This window comes from Pelecanus crispus, chromosome 18, assembly GCF_030463565.1.
Source record: "Pelecanus crispus isolate bPelCri1 chromosome 18, bPelCri1.pri, whole genome shotgun sequence".
Lineage (NCBI taxonomy): Eukaryota > Metazoa > Chordata > Aves > Pelecaniformes > Pelecanidae > Pelecanus > Pelecanus crispus.
The window spans coordinates 508416-528004 of record NC_134660.1 but is presented as its reverse complement, the minus strand read 5'-3'; the positions used below and the strand labels follow the sequence as shown (position 1 = coordinate 528004).

The following is a 19589-nucleotide window of genomic DNA, read 5'->3' as shown; positions in this document are numbered from 1 at the left end:
GGCACCAGCCGCCCCCCAGCCCCTTGCTGTCCCCCCCACGTCCCCATTGCTTTCCCCCATTTGGGGAGGGGACGCGCAGCAAGGTCCCCTCCACCGTGGGTGCACAGCAGCTCTGCCCCCCCCAAATCCAGCCCAACCCTCCTTGCTGGGGGGGTGGTCCCCCCTTCCTTCCTCTCCCCCGCCCAGGGCAGCGGGGGCCGAGCGAGGAGGAGGAGGAGGAGGAGGGGGCTGGGGGAGCCGCGCTGGGGTGGGAGGACGGGGAGGACGGGAGCGCAGAAGTGCGGTGGGAGCAGAGCGGGAGCAGCCGGGACAGGAGCGGGACCAGGGGTGAGGGGCTCCCAACTTCGCCGCACCCCCCGCCCACCCAGGACCCCCACCCGACCCCCGAGAGCAAGAGCCGCCGGTGAAGAGCACCCCAGGTTTGTTGGATCATTTCACATGCTTTATTTCAGCAGTCAAAAAAAAAATAATTAAAAAAAAAAAAAAACCAAAAAACAATTTCAAATTATTATACATATACAAACTAGGTACAGACTCCGGGAGAGCCCGGAGCATCCACCGGGAGATGGGCCGGCAAACGGGGGTGGGTTCGTGCCCCTCCGTGCCGGGGGGATGGATGGATGGGGATGGATGGATGGGGATGGATGGATGGGGATGGATGGATGGATGGAGAAAAAGCTGCTGGAAGATGAGAGCGGAGCTGAAGATCTACCTGCTTAACCTGGAGAGTGGGGTTGTCCTTCTTCCTTTTCGAGGTTTTTAATTTTTTTGGTTCTACCTCGCATTTGCTCCGGGATTTGCTCGCGGGGTGGGGCGGGGGGTAAATAGCACCTTTAGAAAATTCACAAGTTCAGCTGGGCAGCAAAGAAAGGGGTGGCGGGGGGACCCAAAAGAGAGAGGAATTAAAATAAATCAAGCTGAGTCGCGTCTTCGGAGGCTGTAGCACCAGGCGGTCCCGGGCTCGGGTGTTGCGGAACCAAAATAAAAGAGAATTAAAAAAAATAACAGGATAAAAATCCTGGGGGGAAGAAACCTCAGCGACTCCCGAGGGACCTTGAATGGAGGAAAATAAAAGATCAACAGAGCAACAAAACAAAGAGGGGGGGGAATATTAGAGGAAAAATTAGCACCTTTGCTCTGAACCTGGCAGGAAAGTCCCGGCATGGCTGAAAAACCCCAAATGAACCTAAAACTACTTGAAAATGAAACAAAAATAACCCTAAAATTAAAAAAAACACCCCAAAGCACAGCGGTGAGGTAGCCTTCCAGAAAAGCAGAGTATGCAGCGAAGGGTCGGGTCTGCTCCCCTGATGTGCTTGGGATTGAATTGATTTTGCTGCCTGAATAAAGATAAAATAAGGAAAAAAAAGAGAAGAACCAAAAAACAGAAACAAGGGGAGGGAAGAGAGAGGGAAAACAACAACAAAAAGCAGATTATAACCCAGAGTTAAACATCTTCCTTGCAGCAAAAAATTAAAGTACTAATGAGATGCAAGAAGCAAAGAGGCCAGCGGGGAAAGGTTGGCTGGAGGGGGGATTCGGCCGGTCCCGGTGCTCCGGGCTGGGGCTCGGTGCCGCGGGGGGGCTCGGCGTGGCCACGGCGGTGCTTTCGGTGAGCCGCGCCGCGCCGTCTTCGGGGCTGAGGAGTGCCCGACCCCGAGGAGAAGAGGAGGGCAAGCAAGCGAACCCACTTCCTGGTGATTTTGTTTGAAAAGTCATTTATTTTTTTTTTTTTGGTTTAATGCTTTTTTTGGGGGGGTTTTTTAGGTTTTTCTTTTACGGAAACGCAAATAGTTTTAGAGACGCTGGATAGAAACCGACACAAATTCAAGTCCATGTGAAATTTTCTCCTTTTTTTTTGGCTGTTTTTTTTTTATTATTATCATTATTATTATTATTACTCTCTCCTGTTACGCGTGGGGCGTCCAGTTTACAAGAAGCAGACGGGGCCGATGTCGATGCCAAATTCCTGGTCTGGAGCGCCAACGTCCATGGGAGCCAAATCGATGATGGGCAGGCGAGAGGTCTTCGTCGTCTTGTACTCAATGACTGTCTTGCCCCAAGCACCGGTGTGACTCTGCGGGGAGGTCAGGATCAGCCCCGGCCCCGTAACGCGTCCCCACCACCACCGCCGTGACCGTGCCCCGGACCACTCACCGTGCAGCCGTCCTCGGTGACGCCGTAGGTGAAGCGGCTGTTGCCTTCGGCCCTGATCTCGATCTCGTTGGCGCCTTGGAGGAGAAGGGCCTTCTTCAGGTTGCCGGTGTCCTGGTCCATGTAGGCGACGCTGTTCTTGCAGTGGTAGGTGATGTTCTGGGCGGCCTCGGTGGACATCAGGCGGAGGAAGGTCAGCTGGATGGCGACGTCGGCTGGGTTGGAGCCCTCACCACCATACTCGAACTGCCGGAGAAGAGGTGTTAGGTGCTGCGGAGCTGGTTGCCCATCCCAGTTGTCCCCCCCTCATCGTCCCCCTGCTCACCTGGAAGCCGTCGCTCATTGTCTCGCCAAACCAGATGTGCTTCTTCTCCTTGGGGTTCTTGCTGAGGTACCAGTTCTTCTGGGCAATGGTGGCCTGGGTGGGGTAGACGCATGTCTCGCCCGTCTCCATGTTACAGTAGACCTTGATGGCGTCCAGGTTGCAGCCTTGGTTGGGGTCGATCCAGTATTCGCCTGTGGGGCAGAGGGAGAGGGGTCAGGGAGCGGGGAGGGAGGCAGGCGGCCACGATGGATGGGGAGCAGCCATGAGGGGTAGAGGATGGAGGTGGGGAGCAGCCATGAGGGGTGGAGGATGGAGGTGGGGAGCAGTCATGAGGGGTAGAGGATGGAGGTGGGGAGCAGCCATGAGGGGTGGAGGATGGAGGTGGGGAGCAGCCATGAGGGGTGGAGGATGGAGGTGGGGAGCAGCCATGAGGGGTAGAGGATGGAGGTGGGGAGCAGCCATGAGGGGTGGAGGATGGAGGTGGGGAGCAGCCATGAGGGGTGGAGGATGGAGGTGGGGAGCAGGTAGGAGGGATCTGGGGGGTGGAGCATGGAGCTGAGCAGCAGCCATGAGGAACAGAGGACGGAGGTGAGGAGCAGCTGTGAGAAATGGAGGATGAAGGGATGGAGGATGGAGGTGAGGAGCAGGTAAGAGGGTTGGAGCAGCCACGAGAGGTAGAGGATGGAGGTGAGAGCAGCCATGAGAGACAGGATAGAGGAACGAAGGTGAGGGTCAAGCAGGGGGGATGGAGGAAGGATGGTGGTGAGGAGCAGGTAGAGGGGACAGAGGGGTGGTGGGGAGAGTATCCCAGAGGGACGTGGGGACTGGTGGGGACACTGACCGCTCTTCCAGTCGCCATGGCACATCTTCAGGTCACGGCAGGTACGGGCAGGGTTTTTGCGGGTGCCCTCGGGGCTGCGGATGTTCTCAATCTGCTGGCTCAGGCTCTTGAGGGTGGTGTCGACCTCCAGGTCCCGGTCGCGCATCACGTTGGCGTCGTCAGCTCGGTAGTAGCGCCCGCCGTCGTGGGCCTTCTCCTGGGGCGGCTGGGGCAGGAAGCTGAAGTCGAAGCCGCCGCTGGGGGGGCCGGGAGGACCAGGAGGGCCAGGTGGGCCAGGGGGACCCTGCGGGAGGAGGAGGATGGTGAGCAGGAGATGAAGGCAGGCGGCTCTGGGCGGGCAGCGGCGGAGGGGCCGATACGTACGACTGGGCCGACGTCGCCGGTGCGACCGCGGGGGCCGGGGGGGCCGATGGGGCCGGGCAGCCCATTGAGACCGTCTTTGCCGGCAGCACCAGCGGAGCCGGGAGGACCCTGTGGGAGAGGAGAGGGGGTGAGTGCGACTGTCCCACCTGGGCAGAGCCGTCCCCTCCGGTCCCAACCCACGTCCCCATGAGAAGCCCAATGGCAGCGGGACACGGCCCTGCTGCGGGGACCCTCTCCCCCCTGCTCCCCCCGGGATGCTCCAGCCCTGGCTGGAGGTCGCGGCTCAGCCAGAGACTTACTCTTGGACCGGCGGGGCCAGAAGCACCGGAAGGACCTTGTTCACCAGGGGAGCCCTGTGCAAAGCAAGGAACAAGAAGGGGTCCCATCAGCATCTCGCTCTGCTTCCAGGACGTGGGGCAGCACCCGGGGCTGCTGGCACCCCGCGGGACTTACAGGAGGACCAGGTGGGCCCTGGAGACCGGAGAAGCCTCTGTGACCCTTCATGCCTCTGTCACCCTGTTCACCGGTTTCACCTTTGTCACCACGGGGACCTTGTGGACCCTGGAGGAGGAGGATGAAGAAGATGTGTTGAGCGGGGTCCAGGCCAGCCATTGCCCCTGCGCCCACAGGGATGCAGAAGCGCCGAGGACGATGGAGGAGAACATCAACTTACAGCAGGACCACGAGCACCAGCAGGACCAGGGGGGCCAGCGGGACCTTGGGGACCCTGGGACAGGAGAGAAGGGGACAGGTTAGAACATCCTCCACCTTCTGCTGCCCCCGGCTCAGGACAGCGTCTCCCCGAGTGGGGCGGTGGGATGCCCAGCTTCCCAGGGAAGCTCCTCCACGGCAAGAGCTGAGCCCGGGGCTGGACCCTGGCCCGCCGTGGGATGGGGGAGCAGCTCCTTGCTCCACAGCTGGGTCGAGCCCAGGGTGAGCCCTGGGCCAGGGAGGGGTGGAGGGGGGTCCTGGGCCGAGCATCACTTACGGTCTCACCACGATCTCCGTTCTTGCCAGCAGGACCGACGGGGCCGGGGGCGCCGGGGGCACCGGGAGCACCAGGGGGGCCGGAGGGGCCGGTCTCACCACGGTCGCCCTGTGAGGAGGAGGAGAAGGAGGAAGAAGAAGAGGAGAGGTCAGTGTGGGCCAGCGCAGCCCCGTGCCCCCTCCCGCAGCCCCCTCACCAGCCCACTCACCTTGGGACCAGCAGCACCATCGCGACCAGGGGCACCTTCAGCACCGGGAGCACCCTACGGAGGAGCAAAGACCCCCTCGTTAGGGCAGGCGGGGGCTAACGAGGGCCTGGATGGCACCGTCTCCACTCAGCCCACCGCGGGCCTGGCCGCCCAGCAACTATGGCAGCATCCACAAGTGCCACGAGTTGGCAAGTCCTCGGCGCAGCAAACCCCACACTGATGTGCGGGGGGCTCCGTGCCCCCCAACACCAATGGTTGCCCACGGCCACTCACCTCACGTCCAGCTTCACCGGGGGGTCCAGCCAGGCCGGGGGGGCCCATGGGGCCGGGAGGACCGCGCTCGCCAGGGGAACCGGAGGGACCTTGCTTGCCAGGTTCGCCCTGCAGAGAAGAGAGGACGGGGGGTGTCGGAGGCCAGCGAGCATCCTCCCCTCCGGCACCGCGGCCGCGGGGGCTGCGCAGGTGAGTCGGATGCTGAGGGCATCCCCAGCATGCTCTCGCCACCCCGGGTACTCACAGAGGGGCCGGGCAGCCCAGGGAAGCCTCTCTCGCCTCTCTGTCCGGGGAGACCGACGACACCGCGCTGGCCGGCGATACCTTGGGGTCCGGGGGTGCCGGGAGCGCCCTGCGGGGACAAACGGCACCTCAGGGAGGTGGCGGTGGCGGGGGCCCCCCTCCCGGTGGAGGGGACGGCTGAGGGATGCCGGGCTGGGGGGAGCACGATGCTGCCTGGCATCCCCGGCTCCGTGGAGGGGGTCTGAGTTGGGGGGGGACTTACAATGGGGCCGTCAGCGCCAGGAGAACCCTTCTCGCCAGGGGGGCCGGGGGGGCCAGCGGGGCCAGGCTCACCGGGGCGGCCAGCGGGGCCGGTTTCACCGCGGGGTCCTTTGCCGCCTTCCTTCCCGCTGGGGCCGGGGGGGCCGGGGAGGCCGATGTTCCCCTGGGCGAGGGGGGGGAGGCGATGCCGTCAGGCAGCAGCCCGGGACCCCCGCAGCTGCCAGCTGAAGGGTGGCCAGGGGCGTCCTGGTGCCAAGTGGGACAGGGCGGCCACGCGGAGCCGCCTGGACCCCTGCCCGGCACCTCCCGTCCCGCATCCCCCCACCACCAGCCTCCTCCCGGCCCCCCACCTCTCGCCCTGCCGGGGGTACTCACAGAGGGGCCGGGGGGACCAACTCTTCCAGCAGCACCAGGGAAACCGGTAGCACCCTGGAAGGGAGAAAAGCTGGGATCACCAGGGGCTGGATCCAGGCATCACCCGCCTCCGCCGCGGAGCAGGTCCAGGGACGGTCCCCTGGCTGGGGGCCACCGCGGGGAGCCCCGGGGCCAGCAGCCAGGAGTAAAGCGTCCATCCAGGGGGGAGCCAGGGCTGCTTTGGGGGGGATAAAGGCAACCACCCCTCTTTTCCCCTCTGCTCCATCCCCACCATGGGATGAAGCCACCCCAGATCGATGCCGTGCTCCCAGGTGGTTTTAGGGGTGCAGGCCTGCAGGTGCCCTCTGCCCTGCAGTGTGGGGGGACGGAGCGAGACGCAGCGGGGAGAGGAGCCGCCATGGGCGTGTTTGTGCCTGGGGGAGAGTTCTCCGGGGGGCCACAAACCCCCCCACCCCAAGACTGGTACTTACAGGGGGTCCAGCGCTACCGCGAGCACCTTTGGGACCGGGAGCACCAACAGCACCCTGTGGAGGAGGAAGAGGAGGAGGAGGGGGGGGGTGAGCCGCAGCGTGGGGCTGGACCCCGAGTGGGTGCAGGGTGGGGGGCACAACTTACGGCGGGGCCAGGAGCACCAGTGGGGCCGGCAGGGCCGGGGGGACCGGCATCACCCTTGGCTCCAGCATCACCAGTTTCACCTTTAGCACCAGGCTGGCCGTCGGCACCCTGCGGGCGAGCGGAGTGGGGGTGAGCTGGGGTGGGGGGCACAGCATGGCCCCGGCGGGGCAGGGTAAGGGCCCAGGGGCAGGGGGGAGCGAGGCCGTCGCACTTACAGGGGGGCCAGCAAATCCAGCAGGACCAGGAGGACCAGGCTCGCCGCGGTCGCCCTAGGGCAGACGGTGAGGACGGTGTCACCCCAGGCAGGGGATGGCCACCGATGGCCACCAAAGGATGGCCACCCATGGCAGGGCCATCAGCCAGGGTTGGGGGACACTTACGGGAGCACCACGGGCACCAGTGGGACCAGCAGGACCGGAGGGACCAGCTTCACCCTGGAAAAGGAGAGGAAAACCAAAAAACAGGAGGTCAAGGCTGTGGTGAGGAGGTGGCGGTGGGTACCAGGACGCGGTGGTGCCCGGCACAGCGTCTGGTCAGGGGACAGCCCTACCTTGTCACCGGGAGCACCAGCAGGGCCGGGGGGGCCGATGGGGCCAGTCAGACCTCGGAGACCGTCTTTGCCAGGAGCGCCGTCAGCACCTTTGGGACCGGGGTCGCCCTGGGAGAGGAAGATGATGGCGGGTTACCTGGGGAGGTCCTCGCCAGGGGTGTCACCCCCTTTTTCCTCCCCCCTTTGTGCAGCAGCACTTGGCACATAATTCTTCCTTGGAGGAGGCTGGGACCTTCCTCCTCCTCCTCCTCCTGGGCTCCAGGGAAGAGCTGGGCTCAGCTCCCAGCTGGCAGCGAGGGACGGTCCCCAAGGGCCACGCTCAGGGGGGACAGAGGTGGCACTGAGCATCCCCTCCCTGGGGGGCTGCTGCCCACCAGCCTTGGCTTAGGGAGTGCATCCAGCCCTGAGGGGACAGTGGAGGGGGGACAGGGATGGCCGGGAGCAGAGGACCAAGGGGGGGATGTCAGGATTCTGGGGGACACGTACTCTGTCACCCTTGGCGCCTGGCAGGCCGGCAGCACCACGCTCTCCGGGCATACCCTGCAGACCGGGGGGCCCTTGACCTCCGGGGGCACCGGGAGCACCAGCATCACCCTGGGCAAGAGAAACAGAAAATGTGCATTAGCGAGAACCCAGCGCTTCCTCCACATGGCAAGGTCCATCCCGGCTTCAGCCACTGCACAGGAGCCGATCCCGTGGGACTTACACAAGCAAAAAGGGGTGCAGCCATCCCCCCCCCCCCCCCCCCCCCCCCTTTACACCTGCAGCCCAAGAGCTGCCTGCCGGGACCGTCACCGGTCACCCGGACATGCCCAGCCCGGCGCGGCAGAGCTGAGACCTCGCACCCACCTTAGCACCGTCGTTACCGGGAGCACCGTTAGCACCACGAGGACCTTGGGGACCGGGGGGGCCTTGGACGCCGCGTTCTCCGGGGAAACCTCTCTCACCCTGGAGGGGGAAGGCAGGAGAGGGGCCGAGGCCGTCAGGGGGGCGGCGGGCACGGGGGGGTGCCCAGAGCCGGCTGGGGAGGGAGTGGGCTTCAACTTACCCTGGCACCGGCGGGACCGGGGGCACCGACGTCTCCGGGGACACCCTGTGCGGGAGGCAGAGGGTGCAGAGTCAGCGCGGGAAGGGGCGGCCCTGGGGAGGGGTCCCCGGGATGCCCTCAGGGGTGGGGAGGGAGGGGGTTCCGCAGTCCTGGGGCCACGGGGAAGGGCTGGGGTCCCCACGACTCCCGGGGAGGGGCTGTGCGGAGCACATCGCCTCGGGGTGCGCTGGGGAGCACCCATCAGCAGCCCCCAGCCCCGGCTGGGGAGGGGTGGTGGGGGGCACAGGGACAGTCCCTCACCGTGGCCATGTCCACCCACACTCACCTGCTCACCGGGCTTGCCAGCCTCACCGGGGGGGCCAGCGGGGCCCGGCAGACCCTGGGGAGGAAGAAGAGGAGCGATGAGACACCATGGACCAAAGCGGACGAGGAAAGGGGCAACGCCAGCCCCACGCTGGATGGTTTGTCCCCTCGCAAGGGAAGGGGACATCCCTCACCTGGAAGCCAGGAGCGCCAGCGGGACCTTGTTCACCTCTTTCTCCAGCGGGACCCTGGGGGAGAGGTGGCAAGCGTGAGGGGGGGCAGTGGGCTCCTGAGCCCCTTCTTCGGTGGCCAAGCCGCAGCCACGGGTGGCCAAGGGCTCGTTGATACTTACAGTGGGGCCGGGAGGACCTTGGGCACCAGCTTCACCGTCTTTGCCAGCAGCACCCTGCGGAAGAGGGAGAAGAGGGTGCTCAGAGCGCAGCCCCGACCTGCAGCCCAGCGATGCCCCGCGGGACTCTGCACCCCCCCCAAACAGGCTGCAGGGCTGGATGCGGCTGCAGCATCCTTCGAGGGACGGAAGAAGCCGCGGCGAGCTGCCCGCAGCCACGTCACCTCCCTGCCGTCCCCGCTCCAAAGCCACTGGCAGCCACCAGGCTGGAGTCCCAGCCACCTCAACCTGCTGCCATCCCTGGCCTCGGAGCCTCCGCCAGCCCCAGCTCGGCCGCCCCAGCCCCAGCCCCATGGGGCGAAGCTCCCTGCCAAGCCCTGGCCAGGCTCTGGCGGATACTTACGACAGCGCCGGGGGGACCAGGAGCACCTCTCTCGCCAGGTTTGCCGGGCTCACCCTGAAAGCAAGAGAGCAGGATGAGACCCATGATGGGGCCACAACACCGAGGGGCACGAGCCTGCAGGTTCGGGCGGGCTGGAGGACGGACCAGCGCAGCCTTCCCAGGGGGGACGCATCCCCTGAGCCACCCCTCCGTGGGTGCCTGCTCCATGGGAGCCGCGAGCCCACTTGCAGCCACCGTCCTGGGAGGTGGCAGTGGCTGGGGATCAATCCCTCGCGGACCAGGATGCCGGCATCTGCCGGGCAGCACCCCCTCCAGCAGCCCCCCGGGGCGGGCAGCGCCCGTTCACACTCACCGCAGCACCTTTGGGACCGGGGAAACCCATCACGCCGGCTTGACCTCTGGCTCCGGGGGGGCCGGGGGGGCCGGGGCGGCCGTCTTGACCAGCGGGACCCTATTATGGGGGGAGCGGGCGCCCCGTTAGCAGAGCCCGTGGCGAGCCAGGGGAGGAGCGGGGCGTCGGCAGGTACAACTTACCGGGGGGCCAGTCTTGCCGTCGGGACCGGGGCTACCGGGGCTTCCAGTCAGACCCTGCAAGGGAGCGCGAGGTGGGTTAGGAGCTCAGGGCTCCACGAGATGCTCCAGCGAACCGGAGCATCCTGGCAAGCGGCTTCTCTGCCGGCGCGGCAGCTGGCACCTGTATCCAGAGCCGGGCCACCAGCGCAATGGCCGTGCTGAGGGGGCTCGCGGCTCCTCCTCGTAGGCCACCGTGCCCACCACCCCGCCGCACTCACCTTGGCACCGGGGAGGCCGGGTTCCCCAGGGCGTCCAGCTTCACCAGGAGATCCTTTGGGGCCAGCAGGGCCAGGGGAGCCGCGCTCGCCGGGGGGACCCTGGGGAGGGGGGGAGAGGGGACAGAGGTTACCCCAGCTGCAGGACATCACCCAGGGCCGGGGACAAGAGCCGCGTCACCGGAGGCGGCGGTGGCACAGAACCGGCTTCGCCACCACACGGGGACAGGTGACAAATGCCCGGTGTCCCCAGCACCCCCGTTGAGGCTACGGCGTTGTCACCCAGACAGGCAGGAGGGAGACGCGGGCACCTACCTTGGGACCAGCGATGCCGTCAGCGCCAGGGAAACCGCGGCTGCCGGGAGCACCCTGCGAAGGACGGGAGAGGGTGAGTGTGGTGACACGGGGTGACCTCGGGGGGTTTGGGGGTGCAGGGGAGGGGGGTGCCGGCGTGGGAGCAGCCTGGCGTCCCTGCTGAGACGCTCCACTGCAGACCTCGGTGGGGCATCGGAAGGGGCTGGGGATGGCACCACGGTGGGTGCCTGTCCCCGAGCACCCACGAGGCTCAGCCGCTGGATGTTGGGAGATGGGAGGAGGGTGGGGATGGGGACAGGGACGTGGCAGGGGTGGGACAGGGACTTCTACTCACACGTTCGCCAGCAGGGCCAGGAAGCCCAGCGGGGCCGGGCTCACCACGAGCTCCTCTCTTGCCTTCCTCGCCGGCTGGGCCGGGGGGACCTTGGACACCAGCGGGACCCTGGGGAAGGAGGCGAAGGGGTGAGCACCCACGGGGTGCGAGGGAGCCAGGAGGGGCCGAGGCCTCGAGGAGACGTGAGGGGGGCACTTACGGGTTCGCCTTTGGCACCAGCGTCTCCCTTGCTGCCTGGAGCACCAGGTTCACCCTGGAAGTGGAAGGAGAGAGGGAAAAGCCATTTAACACCTGACTGACGAGCAAAGGGGGCCCTGAGCCGCGTCCTGCCCAGCCCCGCAGCAGGAGGGGGGATGCTCAGCATCTGCCAGCCGCCAGCACCATCCTGCGCTTGCAGGGCTGGAGGGGACAGGGGATGCCAGAGGAGACATCTCCAGGTGGGACAGCAGCTTGCTGGAGGAGAAGAGGGGATCTGACCCCGGGAGGAGGCGGGCGGAGGTGTCCAGGGATACTCACGCTGTTACCCTTGGGACCAGGAGCACCGCTGGGACCCTGGGGTCCGGAGGGACCGCGGGCACCGGGGAAGCCGGGAGCGCCAGCGATGCCAGGAGCACCCTAGGAGAGGCAGACGAGGCGGTGAGGGAGCAGCACGGACCCTCATCCCAGAGCCAGGCGGGGGGCTAAGGACACTTACGGTTGCGCCCTTGGCACCAGGTTGACCATCAGCACCGGGGTTGCCCTGCGGAGAAAAGGAGGAGGAGGAGGAGGGTTACACCAGGCCCAGCAGGACGTGAGGCCGAAAGGCGAGGAGGAGCGGTCAGATGCCACTTACAGCAGGACCAGCAGCGCCAGCAGGGCCGGGGGGCCCGGGCTCGCCGCGGGCACCTTGGGGACCTTCGCTGCCACGAGCACCCTGGGGACCAGTTTCACCCTGGGGAAGAAGAGGAGGGAGGAAGAGCCGTGAGCGCGAGGGCTGCCCTGAAACCGCTGACACGGCCGATTTGCCCCCACCGTCTGCAGCTCCTTTCCCACGGAGGCAAAGCCGGGCGATACGCCCGCGGGACTTGGCTGGGAACATCCCTGCCTGCCCCACCGTCCCAGGCAGCAGCGAGCCTGCAGAGCGTCGTGTTTTCTCATTTTTGGGCCACGTGGGGAACCCATTCGATGCTGGGGCCTTCTCCCCTCACCAGCTCCCAGTTTCCACCAGCTTCTCCCAGCCCAGGAGACGCGAGCCGGGAGCGGGTGGCCAGGCAGGTCCTACCTTAGCACCAGCAGCACCGGGGAAGCCGGGGGGACCAGCGGGGCCAGTTGGACCCTAGAAGGGAGACAGGGCACGTGTCAGAGGAGGGAACCCACCTCACACATCTGGTGCCGAGGAGTTTTCCGGGCGGCAGAGCTCTGGCCCCCAGCCAGGATTTCCCAGCCGCGGTGGAGCCGGGAGGGGAACCTCCCGCCGAAGAAGCTGGAGCTGATGCCGGGTGCTGGTTGGGGGGTGGGTTTGGGGGTTACTTACGGGAGGACCGGCAGCACCGGGAGCACCGTCGTTACCGCGAGCACCCTGCAGGAGAGGGGGCACCCGTTAGTGATGCCCACCAGCAGGAGGGGTGGCCCTCGCCCCCCCTGCGCCCTGGGGCAGGGGGTGCCCAGCCCTGCCCAAAGCAGATACTCACAGCGGGGCCAGATGGACCGGGACGGCCTCTCTCGCCGGGAAGCCCACGAGGACCCTGCGGAGGGGAGAGGACATGTTCTCATAGAATCACAGAATCGTTTAGGTTGGAAAAGACCTTTAAGATCATCAAGTCCAACCATTACCAAGAGCCACTTTCCCCTTTTGGGGCCCCCTCCCATCCCTGTGCCTGCCCCACTCCTGCCCACAGCGACGTTTCCAGGGGGTTAAACCCCCTCCTCGCCCCACTCCCTGGGGAAGCATCCCTGAGGATGAGCTGCTTCCCCACCATCCCTTGTCCCCCATCCCCGCCCCCTTTGGCTGGCCCAGGCCAGAGCGGCCCCGCGGTCCCGGGGGGCTGCAGCACTCACCATCTGCCCAGGAGCACCGTTCTCGCCGGGGCTGCCGGGCTCGCCCTAGGAGAGAGGAGAACATTGAGGGACCTGCGCCGGGGGAGGGAGGGAGCAGCAATAGCTTCAGCAGGAGAGCGGGGCTGACGCTGCCACCGCGCCTCACCTTGGGGCCAGCGGGACCGGGCTCGCCCTTGGCACCATCCAGACCACTGAAGCCCTGGGGAGCGGGAGAGAGAAGGAGGGGGGGATCAGGAGGGAGCCCCCGCTGAGGGTGGGCTCCCCCTTCCCCTAAATCTTGCAAGCAGGGGACTCACTCTGTGACCCTTCATGCCTGGCAGACCAGCAGTTCCTGGGAGACCGCGTGCGCCCTAGGAGAAAAGGGGAGATGGTGATGGAGATGCTCGGGGGGGCTGTCCCTGCACCCCTTACCCCCGTCCCTGGGGGGGGGCACAGCTGGTGTCACATCCTTGCTTTGCCACCGGGCAGGACACGGTGGGGGTGTCCCCTGCTGGGCACCCCAGGGAGGGGACCCCAGCACCAAGCATCTCACCTGGGGGCCGGGGGGACCGCGCTCGCCGGGACGGCCGGGCTTTCCAGCTTCACCCTAAGGAGCAGGACACTGGGTTGGTGGCATGTCCCCAAGCCAGGCGGCTCCTGCTCACCTCGGGAGGCTGGCAGGGCCACCAGGCCCCAAACCGGGGGGGGAGACCCCATCCAGAGGCCACTTACATCATCTCCGTTCTTGCCAGGGGGGCCGGCGGGACCACGGGGACCCATGGGACCCTAGGAGAGATGCAGGGCGGGGATGAGGATGCTGTGGGTGACGGCTGTGCCCTGTCACCCCAGCACCTGGGCTGGGCACTGCCAGCCCCATTGCCATCGATCCCGGCTGAGGTGCCCATGGCAGCCTTGTCCCCATCCCCGTGGGATGCCAGGCCGGAGGAGGAGGTGACAGGACTCACAGAAGCACCAGGCTCTCCGGGTTCACCAGGGGGACCTTGGAAACCTTGAGGACCCTGCAGGATGGTGCAAAAAAAGAAAAAAAAAAAAGGGAAAAAATGGGTTAGAAAATGAGAAGATTGGGCTGAAGACCCCAGTGGCAATGGTGGTCCCCCTGCTACGGTGGCCTGAGGACGCGCGTCCCCTCGTGGTCCCGTACCCGTCGGGAAGGGTGGGACGCCCCATCCTGGGCCTTGCCCCATCCCACCCCACTCAACCTCCCACCGCCCGAAGGGGCCCTTGGGGCCGCTTGTCCCCAGAGCGAGAGGAGCAGGAGATACTCACAGGAGCGCCGGGAGGGCCGGGGAGACCGCGGGGACCAGCGGGACCCTGGGCAGGAGACGGGAACGTGGTGATGAGTGGCTGCCATGTCACCCTGTCCCCAACCCTCTCCCAACCACTCGCTTTCCCCATCACCACCCATTGCTGTACCCATTGACACCCCATCACCACCCCACCACCACCATTGCTGTCCCCAACACCACCCATTTCCTGTCCCCATCACCACCCATTCCCTGTCCCCACCACCACCATTGCTGTCCCCACCACCACCCCATCCCTGTCCCCATCACCACCCATTCACTGTCCCATTGCCACCCCATCCCTGTCCCCATCACCACCCCATCCCTGTCCCCATCACCATCCATTCCCTGTCCCCATCACCACCCCATCCCTGTCCCCATCACCACCCCATCCCTGTCCCCATCACCATCCATTCCCTGTCCCATCACCATCCATTCCCTGTTCCATTGCCACCCCATCCCTGTCCCCATCACCACGCCATCCCTGTCCCCATCACCACGCCATCCCTGTCCCCATCACCATCCATTCCCTGTCCCATCACCATCCATTCCCTGTTCCATTGCCACCCCATCCTTGTCCCCATCACCATCCATTCTCTGTCCCCATCACCACCCCATCCCTGTCCCCATCACCACCCATTCCCTGTCCCCATCACCACCCATTCCCTGTCCCCATCACCACCCATTCCCTGTCCCATTGCCACCCCATCCCTGTCCCTGTCCCCATCACCTCCAGGACCAACATCCCTCCCCACCCCCTGCCACTTGGCAGCACCCTCAGCACCGCCGGCACACGAAGCACTCCCGGCGCCTCGCCCGGCTTCACACCTCCCCCGACCCACCATGTCCCCCGCCCAGGGACCCGTGCCACCCCGGCACTCACCATGGGGCCAGGCACGGCCATGCCGCCAGCTTTCTCGTCGTAGCCATAAGACATTTGAGGAGCGAAGTTCTGCGGGCAGGAGGGAGAGCAGGGGGTGAGCGGGGCGCGGGCACACCCACGGGGGTCTGCAGCGCCGGGGACCCCCCCATACTCACTCCGCCGAGGCCTGGAGGACCTGGAGGGCCTGGGGGTCCCGGGAGGCCAGGCTGTCCAGGGATGCCATCTCTGCCAGGGGGGCCGGGGAGTCCCTGGGGGGAGAGAAGAGGAGGGTGAGCCCCAGCAGGATGGGGGTCCCGGCAGAGCAGGGGGGCTCTGGGGGGCCATACCCACCCTGTCTCCTTTGGGGCCGGTGTCTCCCTTAGGACCCTGTCGGGGAGAGACGAGACGGGTGGTTAGAAAAGGGGTTCCCCAAAAATAGGCGGGGGATGTCACACGGTTTGGGGGGGGCAAGGGAGCCCTTACCTCTACTCCAGCGCTTTCTGGGTAGACAGGGGAGGCTGCAGGAGGAAGGACGGGCGTTTAGAGGAGCCGAGTGCCACCCACCCCCCCCCAACCCGCGCCCGTCCCGCAGCCCCGACACCCAGGGGAGGGACGCCGAGCCGGGGCAGGGTCCAGCCCCGCAGCTCCCCGAGGACCACCAGCCCGTGCTGGGATGGGGACGGGAGGGACACGGTACCGTCGGTGTCGGGACAGATGGGGCAGCACTCTCCGAAGGGGATCTCGGCATTGGGGCAGTCGGAGGTGTCCTCGCAGATCACCTCGTCGCAGAGGATGTTGCCGCTGTCGCAGACGCAGATCTGGCAGGGTTCGGGTTTCCACACATCCTTGTCGTTGTACGTTAGCCCATCCTGTATGCAGCTTCCAGTTTGGACTGGGAGAGAGGGGCAGGGGGGAAGCGTGAGGGCGGGGGCGCGGCGGCAGCCCCCCGCACGGCCCTTCTCTTGCTCTCCCCCCGCCTTCATCCCCCCCCTCCTCCTGCAGCGTTTCTCCCTTCATCTGTTTCTCATCAGCCCATCGCGGTGACACAGGAAAAGCACCACAATAAACTCTTCCCACATACGCTGGAATTTAAACAAAAACCTCCAGCCAGTTGCTATGTCCCGCGGCGGATGGGGCCAAGGCAAATACCCCCGCGGCGGGCAGGGGGCTGGCACCGGGGGTCCCCGCTGCCCATGGGGGACGGAGACGGGGATGGGACGGGGATGGGGAGGGGATGGGATGGGTGGGATCGGGCAGGGTTGGCCCCAGCGTCTGGGCTGAAATTAGATCCAGGCGGCTGCGGGATAGGGCTGGATCAGGCCAGATGGGTTGGGAAATGAGTCCAGAGGCTGGAGGCAGGCAGGGGCTGACGTGGGGCGGGCAGGGCGGCGCGCCAGGGCCCGGGGCTGGCCCCACGGTGGGCAAGGGTCCCGGGGAGGGGGCGCGGGGCTGTCCCGGCCCACGGCCCCCCGCTCGGCCGGGGTGAAAGGCAAAAGGCAAAAATAATACAAAATGCAAAAGGCAAAATAATGCAAAAGGCAAAATAATGCAAAATGCAAAAGGCAAAATGCAAAAGGCATGTTGCAAAAGGCAAAATGCAAAATGCAAAAGGCAAAATGCAAAATGCATGTTGCAAAAGGCAAAATGCAGAATGCAAAAGGCAAAATGCGGAATGCATCCTGTCAAATGCAAAATGCAGAATGGGAAAAAAAAGAAAAAAAAAAAAAGGCATAAAAAGAATCCCCCCTCAAATGACAAAACCAGGCAAAATGCGCGGGGCGCCCCAGGCCTGGCGGGGTCCCAGGGTCCCCCCCGTCCCCACGCCTGCAGGTGGCAGGCGCAGGCAGGAGCAGGCAGCCCCGTGGGCGCAGGGGGGGCCCTGGGGTGGGGGGCTGTGACCCCAGCCGTGCCCCCAAGCCCCCCGAGCCCCCGGCCCCGGGACGGCCCCGCGGGGAGGCCGTGGGGCGGCATCCCTGTCCCGGGGCGGCCGAGCGGGGCCGTCTGGCCAGCCCCGACTTTACGGGCTGCCGAAACATTTTCCTTATGAATCATCCGAGACTTTTCTAATTCTTTCCTGATGGCTTTTGCAGATCCCGCTGCCCCCCTCTCCCCCCTCGCCATTCTCTCCCGCGCTCTTTCCCCCCTTTCCCTTCCTCCTCCTCCCCTGCTTCCCCGGCTCCCCCCTTCCCCGCCGGCTCCCCCCCACCCTTCCCTCCCTCCCCGCTCTTGGCAGGGTGCCCCGACGCCCCGCGCCGGCGTGGACCCCCTAAAACCCCTTCACCCCCCCGACCCCAAATCCCCCCAACACACTTTTTCCTCCTTTTTTTTTTTTTTTTTTTCTTTTTTCCTCCTAATTCCCCCCAACATTTTTTTTCGCTGCCGGGTGCCAACCACCCTGTTATCCTTCCCCAACCCATGGCAGCAGGACCAAGCGTCGACGATGCCGCCCGACCCCGTCCCCACCCACCGCCCCGCATCCCACGGCGGCGAGGGCCGTCGCCGACACCGGCTACTTACTGTCTTCTTCTCCTTGCCCGCGGGTGAGTAGTACAGTCGCTGCTATCAACAGCAGTAACCGAGAATCCACAAAGCTGAACATGTCTAAATATTAGACATGTAGACTCTTTGGGGTCTCTTTTGTTCTTAGGTTGGGGTCATACGGGGCCGATCCGACTCTGGAGCTCCAAATCCAGACCCCAGCAGAAACTTCCTACTGCCCTTGCCCACTCCTTCGCCTCCCCTTATATACGATGCGGCGGCGGGGAGAGGTGGGACCCGTCGCAACGGGGGAATTTTGGACGGCCCCTCGGCCAATCAGCGGCACCCAGCGAGTCGGGGGGCACCCTTTGCACCCCCCCCCGTCCGTCCGTTCATGCACACGCATACACAGACATGCACACGCGTGTCATCCCGAAGCGGGGCTGGGAGCGGTGGTTGCGGGGTGGATGGGAAGGGGATGCTGGGGTGGGATGGGGGTTTGGGTGGGGGTTGAGGGTTTTTGGGGGGGGGTGGGGGTTCTAGGGGGGGGTTGCGCATCCTGAGGTGTTTTGGGGGGCTGGATGTGGCCGGGCGGGGTGCGACAGGCGATGTGGCACGTGGCACTCTGGGGACCCCGGTGCCACGCGACGCCGGGTGCCGCAGCGGGGGGTCGGGGCGCTGCAAACACCCGTTCCTGCCTGCGCCCCACTGCCCATCCCTGCACCCAGGGCTCCCCACCGCCCACCCACCGCCCACCCACCACCCACCCTTCCCCACCGGGACCCTGGTGCAGCGGGACCAAGCCCCCAGCACAGTGCAAAGGCCAAGGGCATGAGCACCAGGCACCCAGAGCATCCCTTGGGCGAGGACCCCCATGTGCGACCCCGACCCCCAAGACCCCACCAAGAACCACTCGCTTTATTGTTTTTTCCCCTTTCTTTCCATCTTTTCCCTTTCTTTTCCTCAATGCTCTCCCTGCTCGCTGTCCCGCTCCACTCTCTCCCCCCCTGGCACGCCTCCACGGCCGTTTCCACATTTGAAGGAGCCACGTTGGTTGGAAAAAGCAAAAGCTCGTTGACAATAATCCACAATCTACCGTGCAATTTGGGGAGGGTGTAATTACATGCCAAAAAAATATACGTATTTACCAGGGCCGGGAGGGCCGCCTGGAGCTCGGGGATGGAGGGGGGAAGGAGCCCTGCAAAGGCAATGTGGCACCCAGGGGGGTCACCCCCTCTTTTAAGGGGTGATTTTTTTGTAGGGAAAGGGGTGGGAAATGGGGCTGGGGTCTTGCTGGGGGGGGAGCAAAGAGCTGGGTCCAGCCCGCACGCCTCCGCTTGCCCCCCACCATGCTGAGGTCTTGCGGGCTCATTGGAGCACTGGGAGCACTGGGAGCACTGGGCTCCTTGCAGAGGGAAACACGTCCGAGTGGGAGCTCCCACTAAATTACTTCTTTTTTTTCTCCTTAGGAAAAAATAAATCAATGCAATTTAACAATGAAATAACGGGGCCAGGGTGGGGGGGGAGAGACACGTCGATAGAGAAATAAAAAAAAACCACCCTCGCGCTGGTGACCTCTCCAGGTCTTTTTTTCCAGCCTGCAATTAAATGCAAAGAAAAAACCCACCCCAGGAGGAGTTATCTGCGCGGGTTGCACACACACACACACACACACACACACGCATGCACACGGGGACATGCGTGCGCGCGCAGGGAGCAGCTGGCCGGCTTTCAAGCCCTGTATCTATGCATCCGAGACACGTTGCAGGCGAAGACTCCTCCAATCATGCCTCGGCGACTCGAAAACCCCTGGCCAGGCTCCAGCCTGAAGATGTGTCTTTAATTTTTGCAGCATGACAGAAAAGAAAAGAATGTCATCGTGTTTTTTTTTTTTTTTTTTTTTTTTTTATATGCATGGAGAGGGAGGGAAAAAAGGGGGGGGAACGGGACGATGCCACCTCATCAGCCCCCGGCCGCCCGCCCCAGGAATGCAGGAGGGTTCGGTGCAGGGGCTGGGGGTTGGGAGGGAAAAGGGAAGAAATCCCACTTTTAAAAAAAAATAATAAATAATAAGAATTTTTTTTAAAAAAGGCCTGGAAAAGTCATTAGGATCCTAGGAAGCGGAATGGGAGACGCCAAGCATAGGCCTGGGCCGGCTCCTGTGGGTGCGGGATGGGGGATGCCCGGGATGCC

At 64.8% G+C, this 19589-nt stretch overlaps 1 protein-coding gene across 1 annotated transcript; it reads right to left on the bottom strand.

The window, feature by feature from the left end:
* Nucleotides 1–1930: 1930 nt before the first annotated feature.
* COL1A1 (collagen type I alpha 1 chain) lies at nucleotides 1931–17517 on the bottom strand. The gene is made up of 51 exons (XM_075722690.1): nucleotides 17436–17517; nucleotides 15616–15810; nucleotides 15402–15436; nucleotides 15270–15305; nucleotides 15095–15187; nucleotides 14940–15008; nucleotides 14040–14084; nucleotides 13718–13771; nucleotides 13485–13538; nucleotides 13306–13359; nucleotides 13070–13123; nucleotides 12919–12972; nucleotides 12774–12818; nucleotides 12407–12460; nucleotides 12250–12294; nucleotides 11998–12051; nucleotides 11569–11667; nucleotides 11431–11475; nucleotides 11253–11351; nucleotides 10936–10989; nucleotides 10737–10844; nucleotides 10403–10456; nucleotides 10091–10189; nucleotides 9834–9887; nucleotides 9652–9750; nucleotides 9300–9353; nucleotides 8900–8953; nucleotides 8742–8795; nucleotides 8570–8623; nucleotides 8245–8289; nucleotides 8046–8144; nucleotides 7683–7790; nucleotides 7197–7304; nucleotides 7027–7080; nucleotides 6862–6915; nucleotides 6647–6754; nucleotides 6502–6555; nucleotides 6032–6085; nucleotides 5658–5819; nucleotides 5397–5504; nucleotides 5153–5260; nucleotides 4880–4933; nucleotides 4672–4779; nucleotides 4357–4410; nucleotides 4137–4244; nucleotides 3983–4036; nucleotides 3684–3791; nucleotides 3321–3603; nucleotides 2480–2670; nucleotides 2158–2400; nucleotides 1931–2077 (listed from the first exon to the last, which is right to left on the bottom strand). The coding sequence occupies exons 1-51, from the start codon at nucleotides 17515–17517 to the stop codon at nucleotides 1931–1933; spliced, it is 4362 nt and encodes a 1453-aa protein (XP_075578805.1).
* Between the last annotated feature and the right edge of the window lie 2072 nt (nucleotides 17518–19589).